The 26,999-nt window shown below is 40.9% G+C and overlaps 1 protein-coding gene and 1 long non-coding RNA gene across 4 annotated transcripts in view; one reads left to right on the forward strand and one right to left on the reverse strand.

Moving 5' to 3' along the window:
• The window catches only part of LOC101271290 (scavenger receptor cysteine-rich type 1 protein M130), a 33,847-nt gene that overhangs the window by 4,252 nt on the left and 2,596 nt on the right, over positions 1-26,999 (reverse strand). For 2 of the 3 annotated variants that reach the window (XM_033404355.2, XM_012536463.3), the window contains exons 4-15: positions 23,940-24,260; positions 21,689-22,009; positions 20,846-21,166; positions 11,831-12,145; positions 11,419-11,733; positions 10,957-11,049; positions 10,564-10,878; positions 9,123-9,443; positions 2,253-2,561; positions 1,859-1,894; positions 1,548-1,655; positions 213-308 (exon numbers count right to left, since the gene is read on the reverse strand). In XM_033404355.2, the coding sequence (XP_033260246.1) occupies positions 213-308; positions 1,548-1,655; positions 1,859-1,894; positions 2,253-2,561; positions 9,123-9,443; positions 10,564-10,878; positions 10,957-11,049; positions 11,419-11,733; positions 11,831-12,145; positions 20,846-21,166; positions 21,689-22,009; positions 23,940-24,260 (2,871 nt within the window). The remainder of the gene's footprint in view (positions 1-212; positions 309-1,547; positions 1,656-1,858; positions 1,895-2,252; positions 2,562-9,122; positions 9,444-10,563; positions 10,879-10,956; positions 11,050-11,418; positions 11,734-11,830; positions 12,146-20,845; positions 21,167-21,688; positions 22,010-23,939; positions 24,261-26,999) is intronic. The other variant, XM_033404356.2, reaches the window with a different exon arrangement.
• Positions 1,529-4,450, forward strand: LOC117196333 (uncharacterized). The gene is made up of 3 exons (XR_004476479.2): positions 1,529-1,665; positions 1,901-2,053; positions 2,885-4,450. It is a non-coding gene; the product is annotated as an uncharacterized LOC117196333 (long non-coding RNA).

A 26,999-nucleotide genomic window follows, 5' to 3' on the forward strand; every position in this document is an offset into this window, starting at 1 on the left:
CCTCTTAGCCAGAGGTCTCCTCTTGACTACAGTTTTTATGTTCTCTAAGAATAATTTTTAGTTCATTCCTGCTTTTCTTCCTTTTGTACATCACAGACTTCCTATTATGTCTGAGATTTCTTTCCACTACTATGTAAAGTAGAATGCCTCAGCTTCAGCTGCAGCTACTGGTCTGAACCCCAGGGCTACAGACCCTCAAAGAACTCACAGACCTGAGGAATACTGTAGGTCCAGATCATCTGCCTTCAGGCAAGAATTCATCTCCCGGTATTGAATTTGGTGGACAGAATTCTCTCCTCTTGAGGAAACTGGCAACAGAGGTTGTAGTTTAGGGATCAGAGGGCCATAATAAAACTTTCCTTCCCTATGTGTGCTTTTTCCCAGCAGTGCAAACACAGCTAATCGTGACCCATGCCCTAGTCTTGTTTCCATTCCATTCTACTACCAAGCTTTACCCTCACGATGCCACAAACTCAAATGTAATAGGGTGAGGCTAAACTGGGTCTCCAGTTGCCATCTTATAACAACCCAGTTTCTTCCCCCAAGGCAGCCAGCAGTCTTCTGTAATTCACTGGAGATTTATCTAGCATCTTTATAACAGTTATCCTTTCCCTTTCACTCTCACTATAAAGTCCTTTTCATCTTTCGTCTCAACAATTTCAAAATCCTATCCTTGTCAGTAACGTGGTTTTCTTTCAACCCCTCAGACATCCCATTGCCAAACAGAACTTTGTAAGAGCCTGCCTGACTACTTCGCTCCCCTACACTATACTCTTTAATGACTATTAACCTTACTGGGCAACACAGAACTTCATTACTTGTTTCCTCCCTCTTCTTCAGCCTTATCAGGAGCTTCTCTCCTTGAACTCAACTTTTACTTCCCCCCAAAACAATAAACGTTCCATCCTTTAAGCTTCTCTACACTTGTACATTTTTTTCTCTTTCCCTGGAATGCACTTTACCCAGTTCTTTGATCTCTATCTTCAAAATTTGTCTCAAAACTTCCTAGAAGCCTCCAATACTCTCCTTCCCCTTTCAGTAAATTATTCTCTGTGCCCCTTTGCTCCTTATTCGTAATACTGTACAATAATACATTGCAATTTATTTGTTTACATATATATCTCTTCCACTAGACTGGAAATTCCACGAAGACAAAAACACTTGATTATCTGAGTCTGAACCATCTTCAGAACCTAGCACATTTCTTGATGGGACAGTGAAATCAGTAATAAGTATATAGTAGGAGCAAATAAATGTTTGGGCAATAAAGGGGTCATCCTGAACCGTACAAGCATACTCATTCTAAACTATCAATTCTATAATGTCCCAATTATACATGTGGATAATGTATAGCAATCATCAGTACAAGCAGTGCCCCTTTTCTTCTCTGAATTCTTGTTCCCTCTTTTGGGAAACTGCTTAGATCTCTACTAGGTTTCTTCTTTCTGGCCATTTGATACCTGAATCTCATTTTTTTTTTGGGTTGATTATCCCAAGAAACTTCTTATCCCATAGAAACGTTAGAGACAACATAATGTGGCTCAGACCTGTAAGCCGCTGTCTCTGTCTTTGCTTCTGAATCCACAAGAGGAGTACGGTGAGAGAGACGAACAGAATGGCCCCAAGGATCCCAAATGCAACAACGGATGAGTGACCTGGGCACAGGTAAACATCACAAGAGGTAATGACGTCGTAGCTAAACGACCTGGGTCACCAGTTACTATCCCTCTCTTAAGTCAGATACAGGATTGCTGAAGTATATTTCAAACCCTCAGAACTTCTGACCCCAAGTATCTTAATAAGAGGGATTCTGAACAATGCAGACAATTAGCCCCATGCTCATAATCCCCTTGGATACCTGTGGCATTTAGTGATCCTTCGTTCTTTGCAATTTCTGTAGGAGAAAAGAGGAGAGACTCAGTTCTGGGAGTAACATATGGAACCACTACGTCTGTTTCCTGTCTGAGGCTTTAGCCTCTCAACCAAGAAAATTACTCCTTCCCACCCAAAACTAGAGGTGCCTAGTTTTTCGTCTCTCTGCACACAGATACATGTAAGTTATGTGCTTGTCCTCGGTGAAGGCCAATGTATAACAACACGTGTTTTCATCATTCTTCAGACTGAAACATACATGATTCTTTCCCCACTAGATCCCTGGGTTGGTCCTTCCAGGCCTTCCATAATGCACTTCACGGCCCACCCTCTCTCTGTTGCCAGAGATTCCAAGCTCAGTCCAGACTCCCTGCACTCACCTGAGCACTTCACAGAAGCGTCCTCCTTGTGGCCACAGTCACTGTGGCCCCAGGACAGGGCAGGACAATCCCACAGGGAGGACTCATTCCCCTTGCACTTCACTTCATTGAGCCATATGGGCCCCGTCCCCTGGCCAAACGCCGCCTCTTTTCCTGCCTCCAAAGCTAAGCCACAGCCCAGCTGTTGACACACCACCTGAGCATCGTCAAGGTCCCAGGATTCATCACATACTGTGCCCCAGGAACCTCCGTGCCAGACCTCCACACGTCCAGAACAATTAGTGGTTCCTTCCTGAAGTCTTATTTTGTCTGAAAAGCCAGAGAGAGACACCTAGATCATTTCTGAGAAGATGAAACTCCCAGGAGGTCACAGGGGAAAAGAGAGATTTGAAACTCTTTTAAAAATCTCTGTTTTAGTAAGCTGGGATGAAGTAAGAGAGTGGCATGGACATATATACACTACCAAATGTAAAATAGATAGCTAGTGGGAAGCAGCTGCATAGCACAGGGAGATCAGCTCGGTGCTCTGTGACCATCTAGAGGGGTGGGATAGGGAGGGTGGGAGGGAGACGCAAGTGGGAGGAGATATGGGAACATATGTATATGTATAACTGATTCACTTTGTTATACAGCAGCAACTAACACACCATTGTAAAGCAATTATACTCCAATAAAGGAGAGAACTTCAAGATGGCGGAGGAGTAAGACATGGAGATCACCTTCTTCCCCACAGACACATCAGAAATATATCTACATGTGGAACAACTCCTACAGAACACCTATCGAATGCAAGCAGAAGACCTCAGACTTCCCAAAAGGCAAGAAACTCCCCATGTACCTGGGTAGGGCAAAAGAAAAAAGAATAAACAGAGACAAAAGAATAGGGACAGGACCTGCACCTCTGGGAGGGAGCTGTGAAGGAGGAAAGGTTTCCACACACTAGGAAGCCCCTTCACTGGTGGAGACGGGGGGTGGGCAGGGGAAGCTTCGGAGCCGCGGAGGAGAGCGCAGCAACAGGAGTGCGGAGGGCAAAGCGGCGAGATTCCCGCACAGAGGATCGGTGCCGACCGGCACTCACCAGCCCGAGAGGCTTGTCTGCTCACCCGCCGGGACGGGCGGGGCTGGGAGCTGAGGCTTGGGCTTCGGAAGTCAGATTCCAGGGAGAGGACTGGGGTTGGCTGCGTGAACACAGCCTGAAGTGGGTTAATGCGCCACAGCTAGCCGGGAGGGAGTACAGGAAAAAGTCTGGACCTTCCTAAAAGGCAGGAGACCATTGTTTCGGGGTGCGTGAGGAGAGGGCATTCAGAGCACCGCCTAAACAAGCTCCAGAGATGGGTGTGAGACGCAGCTATCAGCACAGACACCAGAGACGGGCATGAGACGCTAAGGCTGCTGCTGCCGCCACCAAGAAGCCTGTGTGCGAGCACAGGTCACTGTCCACATCCCCCTTCCGGGGAGCCTGTGCAGCCCGCCACTGCCAGGGTCCCGGGATCCAGGGACAACTTGCCCAGGAGAACACACGGCGCACCTCAGGCTGGTGCAACATCACACTGGCCTCTGCCGCCGCAGGCTTGCCCTGCATTCCGTACCCCTCCCTCCCCCCGGCCTCAGTGAGCCAGAGCCCCCGAATCAGCTGCTACTTTAACTCCGTCCTGTCTGAGCAAAGAACAGACGCCTTCAGGTGACCTACACGCAGAGGTGGGTCCTAATCCAAAGCTGAACCCCAGGAGCTGTGCAAACAAAGAAGAGAAAGGAAAATTTTCTCCCAGAAGCCTCAGGAGCAGTGGATTAAAACTCCACAATCAACTTGATGTACCCTGCATCTCTGGAATACTTGAACAGACAAAGAATCATCCCAAAGTAGAGGCAGTGGACTTTGGGAGCAACTGTAGACTTGGGGTTTGCTTTCTGCATCTAATTTGTTTCTGGTGTTATGTTTATCTTAGTTTAGTATTTAGAGTTTATTATCATTGGTAGATCTGTTTATTGATTTGGTTGCTCTCTTCCTTTTTCTTTGTGTATAGATATACATTGCTTTTTCCTTTTTCTCTTTTTGTGAGTGTGTATGTGTATGCTTCTTTGTGTGATTTTATCTGTATAGCTTTACTTTTACCATTTGTCCTAGGGTTCTGCTTTCTGTCTTTTTTGTTTGTTTTTAGTATAGTTTTTAGTACTTGTTATCAGTGGCGTATTTCTTTATTGGTACAAGGGAATCCCCATAAGGTTAACAGCTGATCTTTCAGCAGAAACTCTGCAAGCCAGAAGGGCGTGGCAGGACATATTTAAAGTGATGAAAGGGAAAAACCTACAACCAACATTACTCTATCAAGCAAGGATCTCATTCAGATTTGACAGAGAAATTAAAACCCTTACAGATAAGCAAAAGCTAAGAGAATTCAGCACCACCAAACCAGCTTTACAACAAATGCTAAGGAAACTTCTCTAGGCAGGAAACACAAGAGAAGGAAAAGACCTATAATACCAAACCCAAATCGATTAAGAAAATGGTAATAGAAATGTACATATTGATAACTATCTTAAATGTAAATGGATTAAATGCTGCAACCAAAAGACATAGACTGGTGGAATGGATACAAAAACAAGACCCATACATATGCTGTCTACAAGAGACCCACTTCAGACCTAGGGACACATACAGACTGAAATTGAGGGGATGGAAAAAGATATTCCATGCAAATGGAAATCAAAAGAAAGCTGGAGTAGCAATTCTCATATCAGACAAAATAGACTTTGAAATAAAGACTATTACAAGAGACAAAGAAGGACACTATATAATGATCAAGGGATCAATCCAAGAAGAAGATATAACAATTGTAAATATTTATGCACCCAACATAGGAGTACCTCAATACATAAGGCAAATGCTAACAGCTATAAAAGGGGAAATCGACAGTAACACAATAATAGTAGGGGCCTTTAACACGCCACTTTCACCAATGGACAGATCATCCAAAATGAAAATAAATAAGGAAACACAAGCTTTAAATGATACATTAAACAAGATGGACTTAATTGATATTTATAGGACATTCCATCCAAAAACAACAGGATACACTCTCTCCTCAAGTGCTCATGTAACATTCTTCAGGATAGATCATATCTTGGGACACAAATCAAGCCCTGGTAAATTTAAGAAAATTGAAATCGTATCAAGTATCTTTTCTGACCAAAACACTAGGAGAGGGCTTCCCTGGTGGCGCAGTGGTTGAGAGTCTGCCTGCCGATGCAGGGGACACGGGTTCGTGGCCCGGTCTGGGAAGATCCCACATGCCACGGAGAGGCTGGGCCCGTGAGCCATGGCTGCTGAGCCTGTGCGTCCGGAGCCTGTGCTCCGCAACGGGAGAGGCCACAACAGTGAGAGGCCTGCATACCGCAAACAAAACAAAACAAAACAAAAACAAAACCTCAACAAAATACTAGCAAACAGAATCCAACAGCACCTTAAAAGGATCATACACGATGATCAAGGGGGTTTATCCGAGGAAAGCAAGGATTCTTCAATATATGCAAAACAATCAACGTGATAAACCATATTAACAAACTGAAGGATAAAAACCATATGGTAATCTCAATAGATGCAGAAAAAGCTTTTGACAAAATTCAACACCCATTTATGATAAAAACCCTTCAGAAAGTAGGCAAAGAGGGAACTTACCTCAACATAATAAAGGTCATATATGACAAAACCACAGCCAACATCGTTCTCAATGGTGAAAACTGAAACCATTTCCACTAAGATCAGAAGCAAGACAAGGTTGTCCACTCTCACCACTATTATTCAACATAGTTTTGGAAATTTTAGCCACAGCAATCAGAGAAGAAAAAGAAATAAAAGGAATCCGAATCAGAAAAGAATAAGTAAAGCTGTCACTGTTTGCAGATGACATGATACTATACATAGAGAATCCTAAACATGCTACCAGAAAACTACTAGAGCTAATCAATGAATTTGGAAAAGTAGCAGGATACAAAATTAATGCACAGAAATCTCTTGTATTCCTATACACTAATGATGAAAAATCTGAAAGTGAAATTAAGAAAACACTCCCATTTACCAATGCAAGAAAAAGAATAAAATACCTAGGAATAAACCTACCTAAGGAGACAAAAGACCTGTATGCAGAAAACTATAAGACACTGATGAAAGAAATTAAAGATGATACATATAGGTGGAGAGATATACCATGTTATTGGATTGGAAAAATCAACATTGTGAAAATGACTATACTACCCAAAGCAGTCTACAGATTCAATGCAATCCCTATCAAACTACCAATGGCATTTTTCACAGAAGTAGAACAAAAAATTTCACAATATGTATGGAAACACAAAAGACCCCGAAGAGCCAAAGCAATCTTGAGAAAGAAATATGGAGCTGGAGGAATCAGGGTCCCTGACTTCAGACTATACTACAAAGCTACAGTAATCAAGACACTATGGTACTGGCACAAAAACAGAAATATAGATCAATGGAACAGGACAGAAAGCCCAGAGATAAACCCACGCATATATGGTCACCTTATTTTTGATAAAGGAGGCAAGAATATACAATGGAGAAAAGACAACCTCTTCAATAAGTGGTGCGGGAAAACTGGACAGATGCATGTAAAATAATGAAATTAGAACAGTCCCTAACACCATACACAAAAATAAACTCGAAATGGATTAAAGACCTAAACGTAAGGCCAGACACTATCAAACTCTTAGAGGAAAACATAGGCAGAACACTCTATGACATAAATCAGAGCAAGATCCTTTTTGACCAACCTCCTAGAGAAATGGAAATAAAAATAAAAAAATGGGACCTAACGAAACTTAAAAGCTTTTGCACAGCAAAGGAAAACATAAACAAGATGAAAAGACAACCCTCAGAATGGGAGAGAATATTTGCAAATGAAGCAACTGACAAAGGATTAATCTCCAAGATTTACATGCAGCTCAATATCAAAAAAACAAACAACCCAATCCAAAAATGGGCAGAAGACCTAAATAGACATTTCTCCGAAGAAGGTATACAGATGGCCAACAAACACATGAAAGAATGCTCAACTTCACTAATCATTAGGGAAATGCAAATCAAAACTACAATGAGGTTATCACCTCACACCAGTTAGAATGGCCATCATCAAAAAATCTAGAAACAATAAATGCTGGAGCAGGTGTGGAGAAAAGGGAACCCTCTTGCACTGTTGGTGGGAATGTAAATTGACACAGCCACTATGGAGAACAGTATGGAGGTTCCTTAAAAACTAAAAATAGAACTACCATATGACCCAGCAATCCCACTACTTGGCATATACCCTGAGAAAACCATAATTCAAAAAGAGTCATGTACTACAATGTTCATTGCAGTTATATTTACAATAGCCAGGATGTGGAAGCAACCTAAGTGTCCATTGACAGATGAATGGATAAAGAAGATGTGGCACATGTATACAATGGAATATTACTCAGCCATAAAAAGAAACGAAATTGAACTATTTGTAGTGAGATGGTTGGACCTAGAGTCTGTCCTACAGAGTGAGGTAAGTCAGAAGGAGAAAAACAAATACCATATGCTAACACATATAAGTGGAATAAAAAAATAAAATGGTTCTGAAGAACCTAGGGGCAGGACAGGAATAAAGACACAGACGTAGAGAATGGACTTTAGGACACAGGGATGGGTAGAAGTGAGAGAGTGTCATGGACATATATACACTACCAAATGTAAAACAGATAGCTAGTGGGAAGCAGCTGCATAGCACAGGGAGAGCAGCTTGGTGCTTTGTGTCCACCTAGAGGGGTGGGATAGGGAGGGTGGGAGGGAGACGCAAGAGGGAGGAGATACGGGGATATATGTGTATGTATAGCTGATGCACTTTGTTATAAAGCAGCAACTAACACACCATTGTAAAGCAATTATACTCCAATAAAGATGTTTAAAAATAAAAGGATTATGATATAAAAAAATCTGTTTTAAAACTTTGCTTATTTAACGTGTATTTTAAATTTTACTTTTTTTTTTTCTTTTTCTTTTTTGCGGTACATGGGCCTCTCACTGTTGTGGCCTCTCCCGTTGTGGAGCACAGGCTCTGGACGCGCAGGCTCAGCGGCCATGGCTCACGGGCCCAGCCACTCCGCGGCACGTGGGATCTTCCCGGACCGGGGCACAAACCCGTGTCCCCTGCATCGGCAGGCGGACTCTCAACCACTGCGCCACCAGGGAAGCCCTAAATTTTACATTTTTACAAAATTCATCTTTTATGAAAGTATATGTCCCTCCAGCAAACTGGGTGTATTTCGTCCTGGACATAAGAATATTAGTGTGACACGTGAAACTAACACAGCATTGTAAGTCAACTATACTCCAATAAAATTTTTTAAAAAAGAATGTTAGTGTGACTTAGGAAATGTCAAATAGATAAAGTTAACATTGTAAATATATAATGTTAAATTCTCTCAAACTGCCAGGTAGATAGAAATCTTCTTCCAGCTTAAAAAGGTGTAGAATGGGAAAATAATTCAGGATTGATCTTTCTGACTGCTTTATATTAAGTGTAACGAGATACTATTTGAAAGAAAAATGGGGCGATTCAATAGTCAAATGCTGAATTACATATTCTCTTCTCCTCATTTGTTCACAGAGATAGCAACTGAATAAAATTTTGAGAAGACCGTCAGAGTATGATAGTTTTTGGGGAAATGATCACTGATCCTGAGTACCTACAGGCCAACTTAAATACAACCCATTACATTATCCAGGTAGAATAAGGATTAACCAAAGTTTACTCATTCTTGCTTAGTTAGATCAGAAGATGCTAGTGGAGCTACAGAATGGAAGTTTCATACAGTCCAACAGATACTCACTGGCACACGAGATCCAGGTCTCCTCTGAGGGGCTGGCCAGTCTCTTCTTCCATGGAGATGATGGGCACTGCCATAAGGTGTCAGGCCCTTTAGGACACTGAACATTGTCCACCCACATGTGTCCGGACATCGTCTTGTCTGAAGATGCAGGGATGATGCTCCCTTTGTCCGCACAGCCCAGCTGCCTGCATACCACTCCCACCGTGGCTGCAGACATGTTACTCTTGCCAACGCTGCCCCAAACTCCATTGTAAAAAACTTCCAGGTGTCCTGCACAGGTCTCTCTGCTGGTTTCACTGATGAGTCTCAGAGACATGAACTCTGGGGTGAGATAGAGAGTTAGCAGTTTTAAATCTTTTCTGAAGATTCAGAGGACTCTCTCCCTTTACTCTGATGTGAAAATGGATTTAAAAATAGGTACGATACACTAGTAATTTCATTACTAGTAATTCTTTAGAAACTTCTGGATGATTTGGTAGATTTTGTTAAAATATAGTATTTGTTCTATAAATATTTCTGGTTTTCTAGTCTTGGATTTTGTAATTAGAGACCTCTTTAGAATGCCAACAGTGATTCTAAGTTGACTTCTAAACCTTAATCAAAGGCTCAGAGCCTTTTATGAATTACATAGTTTGGATTTTTTTTCTCCCTAAATTACTGTACTTTTAGCTTTCTAACCCTATTCTGTTCATTTTTGGGCAGTTGTCCTTGATAGTTAAAATTTATTGAGATACTCAGCCACTAAAACCAATGTTTTATATACATTTCCTTAAAATGAAATATTTCCCTCTCTGACACTTCACAGTTCTGTTGTGTATGTCCTCTACCAGATTTACGTCACTGAATGTGATCGATAGCAAAATCTCTTCTGGCGTACAGAATTTGTCACTTCCCTAAGTCACAGCACTCTTTTTTTCCCATACACTACAACTGAGTACATTTCTGTACTTCACAATGCTTTCTAAAATCTTACCATGTAGACAAAACAAGAGCAGTGTCCTGTTATGGTAATTTAACTGTCATTAAAAATGACTTGGGCGTGGTGATTATCTTCTTCTCTGTAGAATGTAGCACCAAATGTACTTCTGCTGTCCTTTTTAATCTACTTTATTAATACAGCTATCGTCAAGTGGTGCACTAAATCCTTACCCAACATCCAGCTCCACATATGTTTATAAAAGAACTTATGATTAGTTTTGCTGTCATTTTCATGATATGCAAACTCACTTCTGAATTTTTCTCTTTCTGATATGATACTACCTTGCACATGAGGTAGCACTAATTCATCAAATCCACACTTCTGGCAGCCTGAATCTCACAAGTGTTCCCTCTGAACCTGTATTTTAGGGAATTTGCTCAGATTAATATCCTTCACTACCCTTTGCCCCACCTCAGTCCTTTCTTATACAATTATAATCAATTGTAATTATGCAGAACTTACCTGAGCAGATAACTCCTGCATCCTCCTTATGCCTGCAGTTATGCCGCCCCCAGCCATGGGAATGGCATTGCCAAATACGAGATTCTTTTCCATTACAGTTCACCTCATCCAGCCAGATGGGCCCTGTTCCTTCCCCAAAATGAGCAGAACCGATGGCATTAATGGCCCCTCCACAGCCCAGCTGTTTGCACACCACGTGGGCATCATTCAGGTCCCAGCTGTCATCACAGATGGTGCCCCAGGAGCCCTCATGATAGATCTCTATTCTCCCAGCACAACGCCCGCCTCCATTTACCAGGCGAAGTTGACCACTCCCTGCAAAGAGAAAATAAAATATATATGCATTTCTAAGGATTTTGAGATCATTTTCATAGACTGGTCACTGATTCTTACCTATGCAGGGAACACCACTTTCTTCTGAAAAAAGAGAGCTTGTTGGGTCCGAGGATGATAAATTGCACGGGGGTAGCGTCTGACTCTGGTTTCCTGCAAACACCAAACGTCATCAGTCACAAGAGATACAAAAAGTTGGGGTGAGGAAAGGAGGTCAGCTGGAGTGTTAAATAGGTGAGCTAGGACAAACATAGCTTTAGAGAAAGGTGGATGGGTCAACCAGGCTGGGAATGAATCAGGTACTCTGAGAAGGCACATGGTTAAGCACTAAATAATGATGAGGCCCATGAAAATTAAGTTTACTTTCCCTCTGAAAAGATAAATGAAGTTACTATTCTGGCACATTTCTCATGATCCCTCAAAACGGATCACTCCCTTTTACTCCTGTTCTTTGCTATCGTTACGCCCTCTCTTAAGGCACACCACCGTGGGAGAGGCTCATCGTTGGCCTTTTTCTCTTACCTGAGCAGATTACAGAGGCCACTTGCCCCACAGAACACAGCGACGCACCCAGAGCAGTCATGGGACAATCTCCCATGTGCCGCTCAGTCCCCGTGCAGTGAAACATGTGCCTCCAGACCTGCCCACTTCCTTTCCCAAAAGGTGCTCCTCTTGGGGTAGAAAGGGCAACTCCGCATTTAAGCTGCTGGCAGAGAACATGAGCATCTTCCATGTCCCAGTGAGAGTTGCAGAGAGATCCCCACGTCCCAAGAATCTTGAGCTCCACTCTTCCCTCACATGGGGACTTGCCATGAACCAAGCGAACTTCTGTGTATCCTGAAAGGAGACAGGGCTGTAAAAAGATGTCTGTGACTACCTAACCCTACCCTCTTCACAGTATGGGAACACGTTGAACATGTGCTCTGGGTCTCACTTGAGCAGACTACTCCAACGTCCCTGCTGTGTCTACAAGTCCCGTCTGGGCGGGGTGCTACTGGGCAGAGTGAAAGATGGGACTCGTGCCCCTCACACTGGAATTCTTCAGCCCAGATCTGTCCGTTTCCTTCTCCAAAGTGAGCTCCCCCCAGGATAGAGACGACTGTGCCGCATTGTAATTCCCTGCATAGCACGCTGGCCGCTTCCAGAGAGAAGTCAGAATCACAGACGGTGCCCCAGGTGTCGCCATGTTTCACTTCAACACGACCAGAGCAGGGAATGTCCCCTCCGACTAGTCTGGGTTCCCTGTGGGCTGAAAAATAATATTTCAGTGAGAGACAACATGATTCCAAGATTTTCCTTCATGATGAGAGTGAGGCAGGGAGTGAAAAGTGAGAAAGGGAAGCTATTCTCTCCTCTTGGCTTTTCTGCCTAGAGTTCGGCTTAGCAAATTCCAGACCTCCCCATCCTTCATTGGACCACTTCATCGGAGACAGTTCTGGAACTCTGCCTCCTGGAACCTGTAATTCCTGGAGCATGATTACTCGTTCCTTTCAGTATTTTGCCTATATTAAGCATCACACTGGAGACCACAGATAATGGGTGTCCATTCTCTCTACTTTTTAGCCCTATATGCAGTCCTTCACCCAAGTGGTCTGCCCCAACCATTTCAAACGGTTCTAGGTAAGGATTTTTAATATATCAACACTTCCTGTTTCCAAAATGAACAGCAGACCTCTTCTTCCCTGTCACACTTGACCCGAGATGCTCCTTTTCCCTGTTTTCTCCTCCTTCCTGCCTGACAGTGCTTTATCAGAACCTTTCGTGTGTTCCCCAACCAAAGTTCTATCCTCCTTTCTCATCTTCTCAATGGACATCTTCTCTTAACTGCCAATAAATATGTTTTCATCTATACATTTCTCTTTAAATTTATATGTATAAGCAGATCTACTTGGACATCTGGAACTTAAGGTGTTCAAAATGGAATGAATTATGTACTGACAAGCCCATGGTATTCCTTACTCAATTAATGCTATCCAGGACCAAATTAGAATCACCTGAAATTGGACCCCCTTTTTATCTCCCCATAAATCATGGTAATAATGATAGTAGTGAATATTAAAGGGAACACTTATCTTGTGTATATATATATATATATATATATATATATGGCATTTTAGTAAGTATTTAACAAACATTATTTCATCCTTACAATTGCCTTAGGGTATAACTATTAATAACATTCCAGTTTTACAGACAAGGAAACTAAAACATAGAGAACTGTAGTAATTTGCTAAGGTCGCACAGCAAATTAGTGAAGGGCCAGGATTTGAAGCCAGGCAGTATACTAGAGAGCCTAGAATCGTGATACCCTACAATACACCGCACATGAAGAAGCCACCGGTATGTGTCAGTCCTCCAGCATACTTTTCCTCCATATTTATAGTTACTTTGATGTAATTTGCCATCATATGTCATGTAGACTTTTTATTTATTTAATTTATTTATTTTTGGCTGCGTTGGGTCTTCGTTGCTGCACGCGGGCTTTTCTCTAGTTGCGGCGAGCGGGGGCTACTCTTCGTTGTGGTGCACGGGCTTCTCATTGCAGTGGCTTCTCTTGTTGCGGAGCACAGGCTCTAGGTACATGGCCTTCAGTAGTTGTGGCTCATGGGCTCTAGAGCGCAGGCTCAGTAGTTGTGGCGCACGGGCATAGTTGCCCCGCGGCATGTGGGATCTTAGTTCCCCAACCAGGGATCGAACCCGTGCCCCCTGCATTGGCAGGCGGATTCTTAACCACTATGCCACCAGGGAAGCCCTGTCGTGTAGACTTTTGCAATAGCTTCCTAAGTGGTCTCCTAGCTTCTAAATCCTCTTTCCAATAAATCTACACTATGACCATGAGTGTATTATTAAAGTTCAAATATTTTCACGTAATTTCTTTGTCTTCAAGGTAAGTCGGTGTTTCTTTACTACTTATATAATTATCTTTTTAACGAATATTATTAAGAACCTACAATATTTTAGGCATTTGGATGGGCACAGAGTTCAGTCTATCAGTGAGGATAGATAATTCTAATACTACTAATAATAATCATAACCACAGTAGCTAACATGTATTGATCACTTGCTGTGTAATTCCCATGAGGGAGTAGATATTATTATTATCACCATTTTTTTCTTTTGAGGAAATTGCAGCACAGAGAGCTTTGGCAGCTTCCCCAATATCACCCATCTATTCAAATTAAGGGGGGATAATAAGCATTGTTTTCTTAGCATACTTGAAAATACTCTATGATGTCACCTGAAAAGCCTTAACATCTATTACTCTACCAATCATACCGGATACCTCAGCCTAAATGTGCTTTCTCAAGCTTCTGTACCTCTGCAGACACTTTTCTCTCTACTTATTACGTATTTCCCAACCTTATGTACCTGGGAAAAAATTACTTCTTTTCAAGGCTGCTCAGTTTCTCATTAATTGCTCTCTCCTTCAAGAACACATAATTTAGTAGAAGATACACATGTTCAAATAATAATTTGAGTCCAAAACTAGATACATATTTTAGATACAAAACTAACAAATGAAGGAGTCACCAGCTCTATTAAATCTGAACTGAGTTTGATAAAAAGATGAGGAGTTTGCCAAGTAAATAACGTGTGATACGGCATTTAAAGAATACAGTCATGAAATAGCATGATGTAATTGAGAAATTATGGATAGTTTACCATGGTTGGAATTTAAAACGTAAAGAAAAGACACACCAGAAATAAAGCTGAAGAAATGGGGCTCAGGTTTTAAGGACATTCTTTGCCGGGTTGAGAGCACACTCATCAAGATAAGTGTGAGTTTCTTTTAACATACTCAGCGGTAATTCAAGTTACGTGCGAGATACAAACTATTTCCTTTAATTCATCTTAAAAGAGAGGAAAGAAAGGAAATGCATATGAAATTGGACTTTCTAAAAGGTATAAGTCTTTTAGAGATGCCTGCTGTTAGATATCACTAATTTTTACGATCCCTCAACATTACTATCAGCATGACACAGATATACTATCAGCCCTCGTCAATTTCCTAAAGTGTTCTAGATCTTACTATATTCTCTATTATAGAAGCATAAAATAACTCAGCATGCAAAAATTTCACCACTTATCCATTAAATATGTACAAAGCAAGTTCTATCCAAATTTGAGTTGAAGAACACGTTGCTTTCTAAACACAGCTAAGACTTTAAAGCAAATAATGCCTCTACAACACAAATAATGAGATTCTTGAGTCAAGTCCTTGATTTAATCTTGTTGAATCATTATTTGAGCATGAAATTCCTCCAAGACATCATTAGCTAATATTCATATAATCCTATTCCACTTTTGGACAGACCTAAACCTTGGAATAAAAACAGTTTCTTAGATTGAGCCAAATTCAGCTTTCTTTTAACCTCTTGCTCTCTCATCTAGATCAATCTCACACAAAATAAAACACAACCAGTGAAAAAACAACCTCCCCCCAACCAAAAAAAAGCAAAAAACAAATAACTTTCTCTTTAATGGTGAAAACTTGTGAAGCACTTGAAAACAAGTCCCTTCTGTAAGTATCCTCTTATTTCCTTTGTCATAAAATATTTGAGTTCAGGGCAAAAGAGAAATTCTTCCACCCAGAAATGTCTTGGAGACTGTATCCTCAGCCTTTATTTCATGAATCTGCTTGTAACACATTAATCTGTACCACAGATTGGCTTCCTTATACCATTTACTCTGTGTACATGGTTAGAATATTGGTAATTTACCCCGTTAAGGGATTTTTTTTTCCTGTTAAACCTATGAGTGCATTTTAACATAAAAGCCATTAATTGAATTTTTGTGCCTGGATTTAGCTCCTTTAATCAATAAGTTAAACTTTCCCTGACATCAGTAACTAAATCTGTATCCATTTCTTTCTGTAGAAATGAAGAAATGAAGAAATGGAGAAATGAAGAGCAAATATAAGAAATAATTAATTAGAGTTACTTCCTTTTGTTTAGTAATAGATAAAATACACAATATGCTTTAAAGAAGCATTGATACATTTTCATCATTTATTCCTTTCCAGCCTCTGAAGAAGTATCAATCATTCTAGTCTCAAAATTATTTTTTAGACTTTAGTAAAATAAAACACAACTCAAATGAACTATTTCTTAGGTTCAGATGTCCTCTACAGCAAATATACAGTCATCACAAACAAAATGTCCAGGATTCAAAGCAATTCTGTGGCCAAAATTCTTAGACTTCTTTGTAGCTGGCTTGTCTAAACTACGTGTCAGGGATAAATTGTTACTTTGTCTTTCTAGTCTTCCAGCTTTACTTAGTTCTGGCCCCTATCAGCCATAAAACCTTGTGCTTTATAAAAGTCTAAGAATTTGAACATATTATGGAATTCGTAGTTTGAACTTGACAGGCACAGAGACGGTATTTCCATAATTTTTTTCCTGGAAATCTTCTGAAAGTATCAAGTAAATCAAAAAATAAAATTACAAACTCTATTTCTAGAAAAACAAGGAGAGAGCTAAAATCTAGGCCCCAAAATAAGTATTAATAGAAGAGCTTCCAAAAAGCTACAGAAATATAGTAAGAGAGTTTACAAAAGGAAGCAAAGTGCACGTACGGCAGATAGCAAACAAAAATATAATTTTGTAAAGAGAGGGGCCCACCTTAAGTTGCAGATGTATGCTATGTGCGATTTCTATTATAGGCGGCTTAATAGAATCCTAAATAATTCAGAATGTGTTATCGTAAGTGAGGTACTCTAGTAATAAAACCTAAATTTTGGATGGGGTTGAATGGAATTCATGGGCAGAATATACTAATGACTCAGATATTGTAGGCCGGAAAGCTAATAAGTCATGTTATCCACGGTAAGATATTTGGACAAATGTCACCTTGAAAAGAAAACCACGCGCTTACTAAAGCCGAAAACTTTGAGAACATACTGGGAAAAGTGTACAAAAAGAAAAGTATACTTTTATAAAGGTATAAAGAAAGAAAAATAGCAGAATGTTGACATGGCATGAATCCTCCTTGCCACTTTCAACACTTAAGAGAGAGGTAAGCTCAGTCTAGAAGAAGCTAGACTGCAAGAAGGAATGGAAGGATAAATACTAATTTCGTGAGGGAGTGGCCAATAAATTAAGAGGCAGGGCCTGGTCACAGGACAGATCAAAGTACGTAATTGATTCTTTGTTGTTACTTTCACACGGCATTGGGTTAAAGCAAACAGACTAGAAGCCTACTAAGTTTGGAGAGAATGTTTTGCTGCCTTTGAGGGCAGCCGACATCGGCTAATGATTACTCAACCCTAAAAGCAATCCAAGGGTCCCTAAATCAGTATCAGCAGAGAGTGGGTTGTGAAAGCTGTGCAGCCCCCGGACAGGTATACTCTCCAAACTGAACTTAGAATTGACTATGAGAAAGACGCACTAGGAAGTACTGCCCTGAGAAGAGCACCTGCGCTCATGAAGGACAGCGCGCAGAGAGCAGCTTCTCAGAGGGCAGAACCTGCTCTATCTAACTGGCTCACCAACACATTTCGTCACTTGCAGGGCAACTCATGATCCTTGTCCAGTAGCATTTGATAAATTACTGCAGAAGAACAACTCTAGGTGTTTCTTGGTGACCACAGCACCACCCAAACAGCCTTAAACTTCTTACCTATTTGACTTATTTTTAAATGAGAAAAAAAATTTTTTTTCTTTAGCCACTCAGGTGGTATTTCTTGTAGTTGCCGCTAAACTTCATACTAATTAAATAAAATAAATTAATAGGAAAAGAGACAACCCTTTCTAAATTTAGAAGGAAATTATCAGACATACAAACATGGTTACACATTCCCAAACACATGCAAAGGCCCCATAAAAGTCATAGAGTGAAATATGTTTTCAGTTATAGCATATTACACGACAATAAATATTATGTCATATATAATTATGACAACATAATAACGTATAATATGACTAAGTTAAGGTCAAATACATCTCCCATTTCAAAAAAGTAACTCTATCAGAGTCCTTTTCAACATAAATCCCAATTCTATTATGAGTACAAGTGATGCACCTGGAACAAAATTATTTGTAAAGGTTGAAAGTAAGAGAATAGAAAATAAAGCAACAGGTGAGGTATTAACATCAGACAAATTTGATTCAGAACAAAAATTCGGGGGGAATTTCCTGGCGGTCCAGTAGTTAGGACTCCTCGCTTTCACTGCCAAGGGCGCAGGTTCAATCCCTGGTCGGAGAACTAAGATCCCACAAGCTGTGTGGCATAGCCAGAAAAAAAAAATTGTTCAACCATAAAAGATGGAAACCTTATAATACTAAAAAGAGCAATTCACAATGACCACATAACAGTCATAGGAAGTTCTGTGCCCCAGATTCACAGAGCATCAATTCATCAATTATACGATATAGCTACTGGTACACTCAGTGGAAAACCTATAACCTCAAATGGTTATATTAATAAACAGGAAAGAATCAAAATTAATTAAGCATCCAACTTGAGAAGTTAAGTCTCATATCGGGCTCCCCAGCCCAGGGATCCTGCACCAGGAAGACAAGCGCAGGGGTCCTGCACCCCCAGAACGTTTGGCTTTGAAGGCCAGCAGGGCTTACTTTTGGGAGAGCCGAGGGTTGTGGGAAATAGAGACTCCACTCATAAAGGACACACACAAAATCTCACCCTCTCCGGGACACAGGGCAGAAGCAGTAATTTGAAAGGAGCCTGGGTCAGATCCACCTGCTGACCTTGGAGAGCCCCCCGGAGAGGCAGGAGGTGACTGGAGTTCACCCTGAGAACATAGACACTGGCAGCAGTCATTTTGGGGAGCTCATTCTACCACAAGGATACTGGTGTTAGAAAAAGTCATTTTTGGAATCCTCTCTTTAGCTTATTAGCACCAGGACTCAGACCCACTCACCAGCCTGTCAGCACCAGTACTGTGAGACCAACCAATTTATTAGGCAGCAACACCCCTCCCCCACTACTGCCCCTACCAGCAGGCAGGCTTCCTTGAGACATCCTGAGCCCACAGCTACCCTGGAACATGGCCCTGCCCACCAGAGGGCCCAGGACCCAGCCCCACACGACCGTGGGCCGGCACTAGCGCAGGGACCACTAGGGCCCTGCAGCCAGAGCCCCTGGGACCCGGCTCCATGCACCAGAGCGCTGGTGCTGGCCCTGGGACAAGCCTTATCCCCCAGTGGACAGACCCCAGCCCTAGGACCACCGTAGCCCCACAACCTGCCTTGTCAGGACACAGCCCACCCACCAGGAGGCCAGTACCAGCACCTCTGGGACCCTGGCCCCTGGCCCTGTCCATCAGCAGGCCAACACCAGCTCTGGGATTCCTGGGCCCTATAGCTGGGACCCCAGGAACTGTCTGCCTTCCAGTGGCTGGCATTAGCCCCAGGACATGGCTTCATGCATCAGTAGGTGGGCACCAGCCCCAGGATCCCTTGGACATTGGTCCCACTGACAAGCAGGTGGACACCAACTCTGAGACATGTTGGACCCCTCAGCCATCTGCCCCAGGAACCAGCTCCACTCACCAGCAGGCCAACACTAGCTTTGGGACACCCCGGAACCCACAGCCAGCCATGTCAGGAAAAAGCTCTACCCACCAGCAGTATGACACTAGATCTGAGAACCCTGGCTCTGCAATCACCCATTGTAGAACCTGGCTCAACCCACAGTGAAACAGCACTAGTCCTGGGACACCCCTGGTCTCTGCAGCCAGCTACCCCATGCCAAACACATCAGAAGGACTTGTGCAGTCAACATGGGGGGCACCCCTAGAGCATATAGCTCTGGTGACCAGAGGGGAGTGTGCTGCTGAAAGCATAGGACATTTCCCACAAAAGGCCATTTCTCTAAGTTTGGGAAATGTAACCAATCTACCAGATATGTAGAACTGAAAACAGCAAGTTAGGCAAAATAAGGCAACAGAGGAACGTACTGCAAACAAAGGAACAAGATAAAACCCCAGAATAAGAACTAAGTGAAGTGCAGATAGGCAATCTACCTGATATCAAACGCAATGGTGAAAAGCTGAAAGCGTTTCCTCTAAGGTCAGGAACAAAGGCAAGGATGCCCACTCTTGCCATTTTTATTCAACATAGTATCTAAAGTTCTAGGAACAGCAATCAGACAAGAGAAAGAAATAGAAGGAATCTAAACTGGAAAGGAAGAAGTAATACTGTCACTGTTTGCAGATGACATGATACAGTATATAGAAAGTCCTAAAGACGCCGCCAAAAAACTACTAGAACTCATCAACAAATTCAGTAAAGTTGCAGGATACAAAATTAATATACAGAAATCTGTTGCATTTCTATGCACTAACAATGAACTATCAGAAAGAGAAATTAAGGAAACAATCCCATTTACCATCACATAAAAAAGAATAAAATAACTAGGAATAAACCTACCTAAGGAAGCAAAAGACCTGTACTCAGAAAACTATGACACTAATGAAAGAAATTGAAGATGACTCAAACAGGTGGAAGGATATACTATGTTTCTGGACTGGAAGAATCAATATGGTTAAAATGACCATACTACCCAAAGCAATCTACAAATTTAACGCAATCCCTATCAAATTACCAATGGCATTTTTTTCACACAACTAAACAATAAATTTAAAATTTGTATGGAAACACAGAAGACCCCAAATAGCCAAAGACAATCTTGAGAAAGAAGAACGGAGCTGGAGGAATCAGGATCCTTGACTTCAGACTATACTACAAAGCTACAATCAACAAAAGAGTATGGTACTGGCACGAAAACAGACACATAGATCAATAGAACAGGATAGACAGCCCAGAAATAAATCCATGCACCTATGATCATCTAATCTATGACTAAGGAGGCAAGAATATACAATGGAGAAAAGACAGTCTCTTCAATAAGTGGTGCTGGGAAAACTGGACAGCTACATGTAAAAGAATAACATTGGAATGCAACTTAACACGTTGATTGAAAGTCTTACCTGAGCAGGTAACTCTGGCTTCATCATAGTGATCACAACTAAGTCCACCCCATTGCCAATTCTTGCAGTCCCAAAGAGAAGTTTCATTTCCATTACAGCTGCTTAAAAACAGCCATGTGTTTGTTGCCTTAATTTTGGAATAAACTTGATAGGATGTTTTGAGTGCAGATCCACATCCCAGCTGCGTGCAAACCACATCAGCTTCTTTCAGTCCCCAGCCTCTGTCACACACTTTCCCTATCAATTTCTGAATTTCCACCTCCACTGTCCCAGCACAGTGACTGCCTCCACCTTTAAGTCTCAGTTCCAGATCTGATCCATCTGCAAAAGAAACATAAACTTAGGCCATAGATACATAAGGAGGTTAGCTCCCAAAGGGTATTTTTAAAATCTTCTTCCTTCCCAGATACTGAGACACTGAAAATTCTGGCTTACCCATCTCCTGGCTTTTTGAAGAGTCAGTATAAACCATGAATTTGGTTAGAAATGGGATTACAGTTTCAAAACTTAATAAAAATTGTCAGTGACTAAAAAATACGAGCAAATCAGATATAAAGAAAAGACTTATATCATTTTGTCTTTTGGAGCTCCAGGTAGATTTAGAATTTGAAATGTGGTCCCTAACAGCAGTCGGAAAAATTATTATAGAAAATAGAGTCAGACAACCCACCAAACTAGTCATATAAAGAATGTGTTAAAGATTCTTCACAACAGTAAAAGAATTCCCAACAAGGAAATTATTAGATATTTCTCTCTCTCACATCTCACACCTATTCCTACTCCTAAAGAACACAGGTCCTTCCTCCTCTGTTTTTCTTTTTGTTCTGTTTTGTTTTAACTTACCAGAACATATCACACCAGCATCTTCATTATGATTGCAATAATGCTTTCCCCATTCTTGGTGTTTACATTGCCAGAGAGCAGACTCATGTCCATGGCAGGAAACACTGTCAAGCCAAATGTGTCCAACTCCTTCACTGGCGTTGACTCGACCAATGGCAGTGACGGCAGTTGGACATCCCAGTTGCTTACATGCCACAGCGGCATCGTTACTATCCCAGCCATCATCACACACTGTCCCCCATTCTCCTTGGAATTTCACTTCTAATCTTCCTGAACATTCCGTGACTCCATCTACCAGTCTCAGGCTCAGGTCTGCTCCCTCTGTAAGAGGGAAACAAAACAAGTCAGTGATAAAGAAACAAGAACGAAGGCGCTCTAAACAGCTGTACCTGAGATGAGTTAAGGGGGGAGATATAAGGAGAGATAGAGAAAACAGTGATATATTACCACTGAAAATTGTTAAAGATGGAAGGAGGAGTGGATCAGGCAAGAAGACAGGACTTTCTACGGATTGGAAGTTTGGGACTAGCAGACGCAAACTATTATATATAGAACGGATAAACAACAAGGTCCTATTGTATAGCACAGAGAACTATATTCAATATCTTGTACTAAACCGTAATGGAAAAGATCAATCAATCAATAAAAATTAAAAAAACAAAAAAGACGACGGGGCTTTTCACTATGGAGAGCATGCATTATAGGAAGAGCTCCTAACAGGAGGCCCAGGGACTGAAATTTATCTAGAGATTCGCTTGTTTGATCACCACAGATTTTTTGTTGGAATTGTTTGTTTTTTTCCCTTTTAAATATATGTTTGCAGGTGTCTAGGTGGGACCTACACACTCCTGTTTGCCTCAATACTCACTTTTGCCTCTGACTTCATTGTCTACCCAGACTACCTGGTTTGTATTACATGCCTGACCCCTTTCTGACCACTTCTGTAGTTGAAACGCAAAGCAAAGAGAAAAGGGACCTCACCATTACTACTTTCAACTTCCCCCAATCAATATTCCTCGAAGAACAGAACTTGATTCTAAGTAATATCCTATAATAAATAAATTGCTTTTTTCCTCAGGCAGTTTTGGTTCTTGTTGTCACAATGCTGTTTATTGTGATTACTCAGGATGTATAAAACACACTGAGAAGAAACGTGCTGATTGGGGACCTAGAAAGATTTTGATGGGTAAAGGGAAACAGAAGGTACACACTGTGTTTTTTCTATGCCAAACCCCTTTCACTTTCTTCAGCTAACAGAATCCATCTTTTCTGTAGGAATTCCATTCTTTGTGGTTTAGACTATAGATGGTCACATTATTCAACAAGAAAAAAGCCAATTTGGGAATTCCCTGGCTGTCCAGTGGTTAGGACTCCGTGCTTTCACTGCTGTGACCGGGCTTCGATCCCTGGTCGGGGAACTAAGATCCCGCAAGCCGCGCAGTGCTTGGATGGAGCCAACTGTACCTCCTGGATTTCCCACTTTTCTGAGTCAGTATTGTCTCATTTTAAAGTTAGTTTGGATTGAATTTCCTTCATTTGAAAAAAAACTACCTGGTGAATACAGGGACATTTTTACCCTAGTTATATTTTCCTAAATATTCCCTGGGGTTCAAGACTTACTAGGTCTTCAAACTCGGCACTCAAGTGAAGAAAGGAGAGTGACAGTCTTGTACACGCAAAGCCATGTCCCTGTCCCGTAATCAAGCGTGAAACATGAAAGTTTCTAGACAGACACAGTGCCTGCTCATAACATAGCACTAGCATAAATGAGGTTTTAATAGGAAACCAATTTTTTTAATCATTTGATTCTGTGAATTTAAGAAAAGGTGGGTTTAAGAAAGGGTGGGTCAAAATGGCTAAAGAGGAGACTTTTGTAGGTAGAGGGAGATAAAGGGGGTGCTCCAAAACATACAGAAAGCAAAATTTTAACCTGTTTTTAACAGTTAACTTTTCTTTTTCTTTCGTTTTTTTTGGAGGGATGGGGGGAGTGGACTATTCTCTAAACACTTCCTTCTACCCTCTTGACTTGGATCTCAATTTCACTGTCATCATTCCCCCCTAGCCTACTTATCCTAATTACAGTTAAGGTAAAAATTCCACAGGTATCAGAACTGCATCCTGAAATGGGGTAATAATAAGGCGATAAAAGAAGCAGACTTCATTATGTTTTTAGGAGTTCAGCCTTTTGAGACTTTTGTCCCCTTTTTTTGTCCTCTCATGGAGAACAGAAAAAGCACAGGCCAGTCCTTACCTAAGCAAATCACTCCAGCATCCTCAGCGTGATCGCAGTTATGCTTTCCCCATCCTTCATGTTTGCAGTTCCAGAGAGCTGACTCAGTTCCATTGCATACAAGGTCATCAAACCAGATTGGTCCAGAACCTTCTCCAAAATTAGCTGAACCAGAGAAACTGACAGCACTTCCACATTCAAGTTGTTTACAAACCACAGAAGCATGATTTATGTTGAAGTTATCGTCACACACTGTGCCCCACTGTCCTTGGAATTTGACCTCTATTCTTCCTGAGCAGCGGTTTCCTCCATTCATCAGCCTCATCTCCAAATCAGATCCATCTAGAGCGGAGAAAAGACCAGAATTCAGAAGTAATATTTATTCAGAAGTGATTTTAGAAAATAATATTCCTCTAGTCACTTGAGATTTGATCCTATCCTTAAAAATGATGCTTCATTTTGGATGCTGCCCCTGTTCACACTTTGGAGAATTTTAATCTTTTGAAAACCAACCAACAATTAATCTGTAAAAAAATCTTTTACAGATTAAACTTCACTTTGTGCTTTGTTTTGTTTCCTTCCATTACTGAGGCATAATAAACACTTCTATGTAGAAATAGATACATTTGCCTCAAAGTATTTATTTAAAAAGCTTGAAAAAATAAAATGTGTTCATACTACAAAGAAGCAAAAATGAAAAACCAGTCATTTGTTGAACAGTTAAAATTTTTATTTTAATCTTTTTTTATGACCATCAGTTTAGAGCATGAATGATTGCTTGAAGTTGAATTTGAAATTAGAAAACAGGAAAAAGCAAAAAAAATGCATAAGCATGCACGATAGTTTGCAAAAGTGGTATACAAAAACATTAGACAGTAGGACTTCTCTAGGAGCGCAGTGCTTAAGAATCTGCCTGCCAATGCAGGGGACACAGGTTTGAGCTCTGGTCCTGGAAGATTCCACATGCTGAGGAGCAACTAAGCCCGTGAGGCACAACTACTGAAGCTGCGTGCCACAGCTACTGAAGCCCGCATGCCTAGACTCCGTGCTCCACAGCAAGAGAAGCCACAGCAATGAGAAGCCCGCACACTGCAACAAACAGTAGCCCCTGCTCGCCCCAAGTAGCGAAAAGCCCATGCACAGCAATGAAGACCCAATGCAGCCAAAAATAAATAAACAAAATTTTAAAAAAACATTAAAAATTGGGGGCAAAAAGTTAATCAAGATAATTTATTTCTTACCAATTTTTTTCTGAATCAAAGCTTTCTTTTCCCTCCCCCGAAGCACCTGCTACCATTTTTAGCAAAGAATGGCTTTTTCATAAGGAAAATTCTCTTTATAAGCTATCCTTAGATTTTCTATGATGACTAAAATACCTGAGAAAAAAGAGACTTGGGATGAAATTTTGGGACACCTAAAAACCAGAAACTGTTGGTGGTTGAATAAAATGCTTAGAAGTTCTTTTCTGAAACAGTAATTCAATTTTAAAAGCACTGAACTCCAGACAAGGACCTCTACTCAACAAGATTTTGTATCATGAATAATAATAATAGCTTACAATCAAAATGTGCATATGCTGTTCCAAACATATTACCTATGCTATCTTCAGTCTTCACAACAACATTAAGCATTATGTGTCATTACCACTATCTCTACTTCACAGATAAGCAAACTGAGGTTAAATAATGGACACAGGATCCAACACCCAGAAAACAGTAGAGACAATGTAAAAAAACCCAAACAAACAAAAAGCAATCTAGCACCAGAGTCTATCCTCTTTACTATTATGCATGTGATAATAATAGAATTTCCCAATAATAGAATTTCCCAAGTAGATGCTCTGAGGATTGAGCACTGACCAGGGTAGAGAATCTCAGAAACACAGACTCTGAAACCTCAGAAATATGAATTCAGAAACCTCATGAAACTCCTGAGTCCCTGAGTGGCTACACATCCCTTTCTATTATTACACGCCAGTTGGAGGTTTAGGTGTATAAACTTCAAAAACCAAGTTTGATTAATGTCATCCTTATATAAAGGATCCTTATGTAAAGGTATGAAAACCAGAACACGACTTAAAAGTACTACACTGATGTCTTAGCTTCAACAGTCAACTCTATAGACAGCAATAATTATAGTAAGAGTCTGGCAAGATTTATTAGCATTTTTAACTTTGCTGTAGATGTTACAGTTGTTATTTCTTATCTTTCCCTGCAAAATGATTAACAATAAAAGACAAGAAGAGAAGAAGGGGGAAGAGGAGAAGAATGGAGGAAGAGAAGGAAGAAGAAAGAGAAATGAGTTGTCTAGGTAACGAGAAGCAGTGAGCCAAGAGGAAACTAATGTTAATTTTTAACACCTATTACCTACCAGTGTACCAGCAGCTTTACGTGTATTATATCATTGGGTGCTCAGAAACTGAAGTTTAGAAAGATTTAGCAACTTGCTCAAAATAATAGCATTAATGAGCAGCTGAGCAATTTTCTAGATACTAGCCTGTGTTGCTCCCATTACACCACCATGCCTGGATAGAGATTAGTCCTTTCTAAAATCAGTCCTACGGAGGAGATGATCTCTCCTAGAAAGGCTGGGTGGTGATAAAGTTGCATAAAGGTCAACGACATGAGCAAAGAGAAATTGGAAGCCCGGGAATCTGAACTGGGTCAGAAACATGACCTTGGGATTTGTCAGCAGAAATGTCTGGGCTATTGTAAGGACAAGTGAGATGAAACTTATAAAATGTTTTATAAATTAAAACTAAAACTACCTTGTAATAGTAAATGAATAGCATTGTACAGTGGAAGAAGCAATTCTACTTTGCAAAACATCCTTCCTCCAACAAAAAAGGATTAGTGCTAAGAATATTTATTTCCTGATAAAGTTGATTATCAATTAATGGGCAAAAGGGTCATGATTTATGGGCCAATGCATGAAAGCTGCATTTTACGGGGAAAGGGGACAAGGAATTAACTTAGATATTATGATATTTTTATGTAGAAGTAGAAAGTTATCGTAGGATTACTTAATATGAAATTGAAGCTAGTCGCTTCCTCATTGATTGTAGTACTCAGAATCTCTTTT

Source organism: Orcinus orca, chromosome 11 (assembly GCF_937001465.1).
Source record: "Orcinus orca chromosome 11, mOrcOrc1.1, whole genome shotgun sequence".
NCBI lineage: Eukaryota > Metazoa > Chordata > Mammalia > Artiodactyla > Delphinidae > Orcinus > Orcinus orca.